The 10,048-nt window shown below is 41.4% G+C and overlaps 1 protein-coding gene across 1 annotated transcript; it reads left to right on the forward strand.

Annotated features, from left to right (window-relative positions):
- The first annotated feature begins 1,546 nt into the window (after positions 1 to 1,546).
- On the forward strand, positions 1,547 to 6,945 carry ZNF596 (zinc finger protein 596). The gene is made up of 4 exons (XM_088832673.1): positions 1,547 to 1,642; positions 3,725 to 3,809; positions 3,933 to 4,055; positions 6,067 to 6,945. Exons 2-4 carry the CDS (start codon positions 3,798 to 3,800, stop codon positions 6,943 to 6,945), a joined length of 1,014 nt encoding a protein of 337 aa, XP_088688799.1. The 5' UTR covers positions 1,547 to 1,642; positions 3,725 to 3,797.
- Positions 6,946 to 10,048: the final 3,103 nt, after the last annotated feature.

The following is a 10,048-nucleotide window of genomic DNA, read 5'->3' on the forward strand; positions in this document are numbered from 1 at the left end:
CAGAGAAAGACAAATACTGTATGCTATCACATATGTAAAAGCTTAAAAAAAAAAAGAAAGAACAGAAACAGATTCACAGGTACACAATACAAACTAGTGGTTACCATTGGGAGGGGGAGGTAGGAGGGGCAAGTTAGGGGTTTAGGATTAAGGATACAAACTGCCATATGTAAAATAAATACACTGCACGAATATATGGTACAACACAGGGAATACATACAGTATTTTATAATAATTCCAAAAGGAGTATAATCTATAAAAAAAATACTGTGTCACTAAGTAGTATATCTGAAACAAATATAATATTGTTCATTAACTATACTTTAAAAATTAAATGAAAATAAAATAAAGTGTATATGTTTTTAGTCAAAACATACATTCTAATGTGCCAGGAGAAAATAGGAAAGAACACAAGTGTAGAAATAAATTCCCAAGCTTAGATGAAGGGCAATTCCTTTAGTTACATAGGGGAGATGGCATAATTAATACATGACCCTACAGGAGTTTTTTAAATCTTGTGGTAGAAAGAGTCCACACTCAAAATTATCTGTTTCATTTTGGAAACAGTCTGTACATAATCTGATGAATGTAAAGGAAAAGGATGAGTCCATGGAGACTGAATGGTAATGGCATAAGTTTAAAATATTCTTTTAAGAAAATTGAAGTACAGTGGATTTACCTTAATATACTAGTTTAAAGTGAAATATTCTTTACTGAATATGGGATATGGAATTGAAATGCACAAGATAATAGGATCACCAGGCATTGTATGAGGTATAAGCAAAATGTCCTCGGATACAGTGAAATACTGTGTCCCTTGGTTAAATTTTTTCCACTTGGGAACCAGGAATTTTAAGCTTAAAGAGCCATCTCCACATCCATAAGATTTCCACTCAAATGTTTAAATCAGCTGTGCATAACATGGAAGTAAAATTGCTTATAATAGTTTATTGTGTAGGAACACTTGTATGGATTTTCCTACTAACCAAAAAGCAAAATATAAAGTTGTCTTCCCATTTTCTTTACACAGTTAATAGATTCTTAACATGTTCTTGAAGGTACTATGTTGTCAGTACTTTAAAAGTCACGCTCTGCAGCCCAGCAATAGAGTTTATGTTGTCACCTCCTTATTTATATTTCAGATCTTCATAGTTCTTCATCTTGCAATTTATTTTTAATTCCAAATTTCTCCCAGGGAACCTCAACTCTTCATTTCCGCAGAATCCCAGTGTGTCTTATGCCCTGTTATTTGAAGACAGTACAGAGAATGCACTCAAAAGTATTTATGAATGAAAAAGAGAATGATGGATCTTCTCACTATCCCTGGACAATGTTGTTACAGCTTTGCTCTCCAACACTGGGTGTGGGTTATAATTTCAATTAATCTGGAAAATCCAGACTTTCAAACCAGACGGGGCGTGGCTCACAGACTGAAACCCTATTGAGCTCAGGATCTTGATAGGGTGGATCAGGTTAGTTATAAACTGCTATTCAGGTTTAAAAGGAAGTCAGACAGACAGAGAGAGGCATTTGTTCAGAGAAGCTGGACCGTTTAGGAGGTTGGAGGAAGAGGAACCAGCTGCTTGCTATGGAGTCCTCAGAATCCATTTGGCTTCACCCACTCCTCCAATTTAGGGTTTTGGTGAGTACTCCAAACTGTGAGATAGGAGTGTGCTTCCTTCCCTTCAATGCTGTGTCTTATCTCTCTAGACACGCCATGGTCTCTGAATCACACTGTGGCGACATTTTCTCTGCCACTCTCATTCCAACCTTTGTTCACATTCCTTTTTTCAGTTCCGACATTTCTGTCTTGAATCTACTTATCTGCCTAACCTAAGATCCTAATCTCGTGCTTTCCAATAAAGTACCATGTGGCTTGAACAGTTAAACTAATGCAGTTAAACAGATAAATTTCAGTCATCGGTACTGCCAGCCAGACTTCATCCCACGTGTGCTGACATTCTGTGTCACGTGATGCAGATACAGAGTCTGTCCTTCGTCTTGAAAAGTTGAGTCATTGATCTACATCTGATGCTTTTAAATATTTATTTCTAAATATTTAGATAATTATCTTCTAAGTATTTCATTTTCTGCTTCTCTGAATTAATTTCCTTTAACGGATTTCATCGGGTGATTCTCCTCACTTTATTTTTTATGTGTCTGGAGATCTAATTTTATGTTGAAATAATTATCTCAAGATGGAATAAATCACTTGAAATACTTATTTTAATTCTTCCAAAAAATTAATATATATGTTAACCTCCTTTGATTCTTATGACACCTAAGCTGGAGATAAACAAAGTTGCCTAGGTTCCATCTTCTTTCTATTGTAGGCAGCCTGTTACATATGCCTGGGGTTTCCCTGGATATCATAGTAATTTACCTATTCCTATTATCAGTAGAAGAAATATTCTAAGAATGAAAAAGAACACTTCACTTTGGAAATTGTCTGAAGTCAAATCCAAACCAAAGGCAATCCACGGTCAAGTCTTGATTGGTTTTCCTCAACAGTCCCTCCCAGCTGGGGTTTCCCCAGCTGCTCTGCATAATCTAATCACTAATCCAATCACTTTTTCTTGAGTGGATTTGGGGGTTTGTGCTTTGTCCTGGACACTAGATTCCTCTCCACGGTGAGCAGAGGCATGGATCCAGGACTTCATTTCTGATAGGAAATGACACCTAGGCTTTCACTTTGGTTTCGAAGCGGGGACCTGAGAGCAGAATATTGACAGCAAATATCTCCAGGGAGATTTCTATTTCAAGACAGAGGGGATGTGGTGAGGGGATTGACTTTGGATATATGGAGAGGCTCCCCCGAAACTAAGCGATAAATACAAAGAGAGAAATAACAGGAGTTTCCTGTTGTTAGAAGTCATAATACAGGTAAAACCTACTGACCTTTGTTAGGCTAAAGGTATTTGATCACAAGACACAGACTGAGCAAAATTAAATGACAGCTGCTCCTTCCTCTAGTGTAACCCTGTCATATATTAAAGATTTTGGAACCTCTGGGTGTCATTTGTAAATTGGTAAATAAAGCAATTTCCTTCTAAACCTCCATACTTCTGACCATCCTCAACTAGGATTGAGATAGTCTATGACAGTAACACTGTGATTCCTGGACTCCTGCTGCTTTCTGGTGCAGGGGATGTTAAGGATGAGGCTGGCAGGGTGGGTGCTATGGTTCCTGCAAATAGAAAAAGTCCTCAATTTAACTCCATCCTAAAAAAGGTCCTAGGGTAATCGATATCCACATCCCTGGGGGACAGAACTAACTTCAGGGTTGAGGGAGAGCTGGAAGGCAGTGTGTTTTCAGAGGACTGCCAGGGCTATTGGAGAAGCACTGTGGGCACATAAGGCAGGAGATGATCTGGGGTTTTCCAGAGTGTTTACCTACAGCAGTAAACCACCATCTACTCTGGTGAGAGTCAGGGTCCCCAAGGGTTGGAGTCAAGGAGGACACTGAGTGGTTCTGGGTGCCACAGGCTGATGAACACAAAGTCAATGCTTAGCACATTCTTATTTGCGGACTCCGACTTTCTGTGTTAGCTGCCTCAGCTCTAGCTCCTTACATGGGATCTGGGAGAGAAGCTTCATAGTATTCCCAGGACGCACCACTGGTTTCCGAGTGCTGGGCTGGGGGTGTACCGAAGGTTGGGGGCTTGAATTCAGGTGGGTCTGGAAGCACAGGAGTAAGATCTCATGGCTTCTTCTCCATCCTCAGATTGGCCTGCCTAGTGCTTGGGTTGGCTGTGAGTGAGATCCCGAGACAGGCTCCGGTGACTGAGCTGCTGAGCATGGAGCCCCTGGTGAGCAGTGATGCTTCCTTCTCCTGAAGCGGCGCCCACTCCCCATCCTTTCTCAGCTCAGCCGCCCACTCTGGACAGCGGTAGGGCTGCTCTGTCTAAACCAGAACATCTCTGATGTTTTAGGAGTCGGTGACATTTGAAGATGTAGCCGTCGACTTCACCCAGGAAGAGTGGAGCCTGCTAGACAAGTCCCAGAAAAACCTGTTCAGAAATGTGATGCTGGAAACTGTCACCCACCTGGTCTCTGTAGGTGAGCCTGTCAACAGGGATGTACCTGCACCTGTGTCCATTCTGTTCACTCACTCACTGAACAAGCATTTAGAACAGCTTCCCTGTGTCCTACTCCAGCTGCTTCCTGACTCTCTGATAGTCCTCATAATTACTTAAAAGGAAGACATTCCTTTTCATGGCACTTTTCATTACCACACTGAAAGGTCACCTTGGCCAGGTTTCATATCTTTACTGATACTCAGTCTCAACATTCAGAACAGGACTGGGGATTCAATGGACATTTTAATGCATAAATACAAGGATCAAATATTTTAAAAAATAATTATTTTTTTCCAATCACTTCATGAAGGCTTAAGACCAGAGTCCTGTATATGACATAATTTTGATTCTTCCTGTAAGGTGAATCACTACTGGATCCTGTTTGACAGATTCAGCCTACTGTAGAGTCTTTTTATCTTTCCCATTTGGAAAAGACTGAGGATTCTGTGACCTCTCTCTGAACTGGTGTATGGGCATCAGCCCCTAGACAGTTTCACTGTTCTTGCTGCTGCTCTGTGTTTCCTCCTGGTCTGCTGAAGGACCTTCACTGTTCTGTCTGGTGAAGATGTTGCTGCCTACACTGACCTTCAATTATCTCTTTATTTTCCTCAGTACCTTACCTGTTTTGAGCACAGCAAAATGTAATTAGCTTAGACTCAAAATCCACAGCTTTTTTTTTTTTTGTATCAGATCAGCAAATCAGATGTGATTTTCCAACTGGAACAAGGGAAAGAGCTGTGGACTGAAGCAGCAGGAGACCTCCAAGGTCAGAGTCCAGGTGAGCATCCTTAGAGATACCAAATGAAAGTGAAGTGAGGGATACATCCTAAAATGGAAGTGAGGACACTGGGGCATATTCCTTACATTGTTACATTCTGTGCATCTATCACCACATCATATTACTTCCTTCCAGCCACTTTCTCTTCTTTCAGGGAAAAAGTGCTGTGGACTTTCTGAATTTAAAACTTCTACATATTGATTCTTGTCCTGATCCTCCCATTCAATGTTTTTTCCATCATTTGTTGACCCAGTGTCTCTTAACCACACTACATTTCTATGTTTAGTCTTTGTTTTCTTTGAATAGACAATGATTCTAAAAAAAATTTTTTTAATGTGGGCCATTTTAAAGTCTTTATTGAATTTGTTAGAATATGTCTGCAGTTTTATGATTTGGTTTTTCAGTCACAAGACATGTGGAATCTCAGCTCCTCTATCAGGGATCAAGCCCACACTCCCTGCACTGGAAGGTGAAATCTTAACCACAGCACCACCAGGGAAGCTTCTAGACAATTACCTTTAAAGTATTTCTACTACCTCAATATTTCTTTGTTATACACAGTTTCTCCATCGAAGTACCAATTTTTGAAACACAGGCACATGGACCTTGGTATTTATCTATGTTTTTATTTCTCTAATGCCATTCTAAAATCTGTATATTTTTTCCATTTCTGTAGGCAGTGAAAGTCTCTTTAGACAACAAGAAATGATATTAATGCAAAGTGTCTACTGGAAGCACACATTCCCAACCAGGACAATGGTAAGTTTCATGGGTGAGAAGCCCAGGCATCAACTGAATGACCTAGTGATGAGATAAGTTGGTAACTGAGCACAATTTCCTGTATGTAAGTTGAAATTGAGCTTTTTCTAGGCAAATTTTTAGATATCTGAAACTAGTTAATAAGATAGTATGAGCTCAAAACCATAATATAAGAAAAAAAAGTCAGTTGCAAAAACATTGCTCATCTTATAGTCTTTAAAACACAATGAAATCTTCAAAATTAATTTGATATTTGGGGTCAGGAAACTATAAAAGAGAATGTTTGTGCCTTCAGGGGAGTAACACAACATGTGTTTGCAACCTACACTGGAGACACTTTAATAGGAGACTATTATCGGCTGATGCTCTAAGGTGAATATGTAAACAATGAGTGTCTACCTGGACATGGGCAAACCAGTAACAGCCTCATATCTCCTCCCCTCAAAGCAGGTTTCTCACCCACAAGGGGATCCTACTGGATGCACTGATTTGAGAGATGAAGTTACTCCTACATCTTCACTTCAATATTCAATAGTTCCCTTCAGAAGGAAAAATAATGTCAGCAAACAGCATGGAAAATCACCTAGTCAAGGGTCATTCCTCAATGGACAGGGTCATATTCACACTAGACGTAAATCATGTGAATGTGCTCTGTGTGGGAAAGTTTTTAATAGATGCTCTAGCCTTAGCAGACATAAGATGATTCACACTGGAGAGAAACCATTCAAATGTCAGTTGTGTGGGAAAGTCTTCAATCAAAGATTCTCCCTGAAAGTACATGAGAAAACTCACACAGGAGAGAAGCCCTATGAATGTCATCAGTGTGGAAAAGCCTTTAGTAGATGTGCTAGCCTCAGGAGACACAGCATGATTCACACTGGAGAGAAACCATTCAAATGTCATCTGTGTGGGAAAGTCTTCAATCAAAATTCCTCCTTGAAACAACATGAGAGAACTCACACAGGAGAGAAGAGATATGAATGTCATCAGTGTGGCAAAGCCTTTCTTCAAAGCTCTGGCCTTAGTTCACATAAGAAAGTCCACACTGGAGAGAAGCCACATGTATGTCTTGAGTGTGGGAAGGCCTTTACTCATAGTTCGGGGCTTCACGTGCACAAAAGAATCCACATTAGAGAGAAACCACATGTAGGCTCTGTGTGTAGGAAGGCCTTCAATAAATACGCTAAGCTGAGGGAACATGAGAGAACCCACAGTGGAGAGAAGCCCTATGAATGTCAGCTCTGTGGAGAACACTTCACTCGTGCCTCTTCCCTTAGACGACACGAGGGAACCCAGCACAGGAGAGAAAACCAGGAGGACCCTCAGTAGACGTTCTGATCTGAGGTGATATAATCAATATGGAGGTTCCTTCAAGCATTGCGCTGTGCAGTCCAGACAGGCACTGCCTGTGGATGTGGATCCACATGGGTGCTATCTCTGTGACTAAGCCTTTAGTCATTAGTCTGACCTTGTGTAACTTAACAAAACTCACTCTACAAACACAATATGGGTGTTTCCAGCAACAGCCCCCAACTCTAAAGACCTTAGAGGACATGAGCAGAGGATAAACAACCCCGACTACTTCTTTGATAATTATTGATCAATGTGAACCAACTCCACGGAGAGAACCACTGAGACTGTGCTAACTGTTGACAATTCAGCTGATGTGCACAAGAAACCTGAAGAAAAAAATAAACACAAGAACAAAGATGAAGACTCTTGAAAGATACCAAAGTAGGTTGAGCAACACCAAAGCATACTTTTAAATAATTCATCCTAGAGAAGTTATTTCATGGAAAGGTATGAGAAATTATTTTTCCATAGAGCAACCCCTGTGGCTCACACATGCTCAGCCTATAGAACACACTCTCAGGGTCATGACAGAAGGGAAGACTTCAGGGATCACTTTCATTTCTCAGTCAACATTAAATTCTCACACTGAGGACACAGGAATCCTAAAATCAAAAGTGAATCTACAGCTAGATTTCATATCAGAAAAAAAAAATGATACTGTATGGGAGGGGAAATCCTAAAAGAATCCTGTAACACAGTCAGGCAGTTTGTGATTGGGGGAAATACCTCTTCATGAAAATGTGGTATCAAATGGAGAGTGAAGTGACCCAACAACATGCAATGTAGGGTTTTGTAAAATTAAAGTCTGTCCAAAAAAGTCATAGTTGAAAATATTCAAACAATAAAGTCTGTGGCTAAAGGAGCTTAGTGTTGCTGTCTGGTTTCTTTGGGCCCCTGTAAACACAGGGATGGGCTTCCCAGGTGGCACTAGTGGTAAAGAACCCGGCTGCCAATGCAGGTAGATGTAAGAGACACAGGTTCGATACTTGGGTCGGGAAGATCCCCTGGAGGAGGGCATCATAACCCACTCCAGTATTCTTGCCTGAAGAATCCCCATAGACAGAGGAACCTGGTGGGCTACAGTCCACAGGGTTGCAGAGTCAGACGTGACTGAAGAGACTTAGCACAGGGGTGCCAGTCTGCACTCTGGAAAAGTGGGCAGAGACTCAGCCTCACTCTTTGAGTCCTCCTTTCTCCACAGCTCTTTCCTCACAACTCAGATCCACTCATTCCAACATCCCCCGACCCTATCTACCCCTTCAGGCCCTGGTGGGGGGTGACACAGCTCTGATCTTCAGCTCCACTGGCCAGGTTTCCCAGAATGTCACGACCTGCTCAGGCAAGGTTCTGGGGGAGCCTCAGAGACATCTGGTCCTACATTATTTGAGGCCCTTCAACCTATGTCTGCAGATGGAAACCACCTGGGGCTCAAGAGACAGACATCTGATCTTTGCCCTCCTAGGCCTCAGAAATCTCTGTTATCCTGTACCAAAGCCTCAGAACTGTGCCAAGTGGATGGAGGGTTCCTTCCATGATCATACTGTCTAACTTACTCAGCTGATTCCTGAAGTATGCACTCAGCTTTCTCACTAAACAGGATAAGCTCATGGAATAAATCTGCAGGAATATAAAATGTGTAAAACTACCAGCCATCACACAAGAAGGTTTTTAAAATAATTAGCACAATGTACTTTTCCTCCCCAACAAATGTTGTCACAAAGCAGATCTCCCCTTTGTCTGAAGGACTTGGAAAGTTATCCTTTGACACACATCCATATACTTTTCATCACAAAAACCCTCCCATAGCTTCAGGGCTGAAGACATTCACTGTAGCTCCTGTTCAAACTGCTGCTGTCCCAGAAGTAAGACTCTCCTCCAAACCTTTAAATCACTGGATTCTTTTTTAACATATGAAAATAGGATACATACTTATGCCTCTAATAATACTTAGGAATTCACGGAAACATTTTTTTTTCCAAAACTTGAAACACTGAGGAAAGTATGGAATACCACAATGATTCCTTTCCTCCCAATTGCAAATTAAGTAAATGACTTCAATTTTCTATCTCTTTTCTAGAGGAGGAGAGTCCTGCTCCCAGTGTGGACACATTATGACATACTCCTTTTGGACATGTTTCCTTTTGGACAACCAGGAAAAGGAGGTTTTGGGGACTGGAAGCCAATAAAAGGGGAGGTAGTAGTCAGCCAAAGGGAGTGGGCCTTTTAACAAGGTTGTTTTGGTGAAAATGAAGTCAAACGTATGGCAACCCAGATCTTAAACCTGCTCCCTTGTATTGATATAGAGGGAAAGTGAAAGTGAAGGTCACTCAGTCCTGTCCGACTCTTGTGACCCCATGGACCAAACAGTCCATGGAGTTCTCCAGGTCAGAATACTAGAGTGGGTAGCCTTTCCCTTCTCCAGGGGATCTTCCCAACCCAGGGATTGAACCCAGGTCTCCCACATTGCAGGCGGATTCTTTACCAGCTGAGCCACCAGGGACACCCTGAGGAAAGCATCGCCAAAGGTTTACAGGGGATTTGAAAATCTGCATCATAGAACTGAGACCCTGAAATGGGGACAGACCTAGAAGATCAGAATTCAAAATTCTGATGAGAAATCCAGAAATGCATTGCAAAGTGAGTGGAAAACTAGGAGGGAAGCCTCTTGGGATAAATAAACGTTGCTGTTCAGTTGCTAAGTCATGTCCAACTGTTTGCACCCTCCTGGACTGTACCTCACAAGTCCTTGGGGATTTTCAGGCAAGAATACTGGAGTGGGTTGCAATTTCCTTCTCCAGGGGATCTTCCACAACCAGGACTGAATCAGAATCTCCTGTGTCTCCTGCACTGAAAGCATATTCTTTACCACTGAGCCATCAGGGAAGCCAAATACATTACCTTCAATGAAATAAAGCATTTTTTTAAAGAACTGCATCCAAACCATAGGGAAGAATCAAAGATGTCTGACTCCGCAGTTTTATTTTGGTAAATGAAAAAATAATTATGTTTTGTAGCTTTCACTTGATTTAGAGGGTCACCTGGGTTACCCCCCTCTATTTTTTCCCTTCAAAATATAAGT

Source organism: Moschus berezovskii, chromosome 26 (genome assembly GCF_049115385.1).
Source record: "Moschus berezovskii isolate FMDL1 chromosome 26, NW_MosBer_1.0, whole genome shotgun sequence".
Taxonomy (NCBI): domain Eukaryota; kingdom Metazoa; phylum Chordata; class Mammalia; order Artiodactyla; family Moschidae; genus Moschus; species Moschus berezovskii.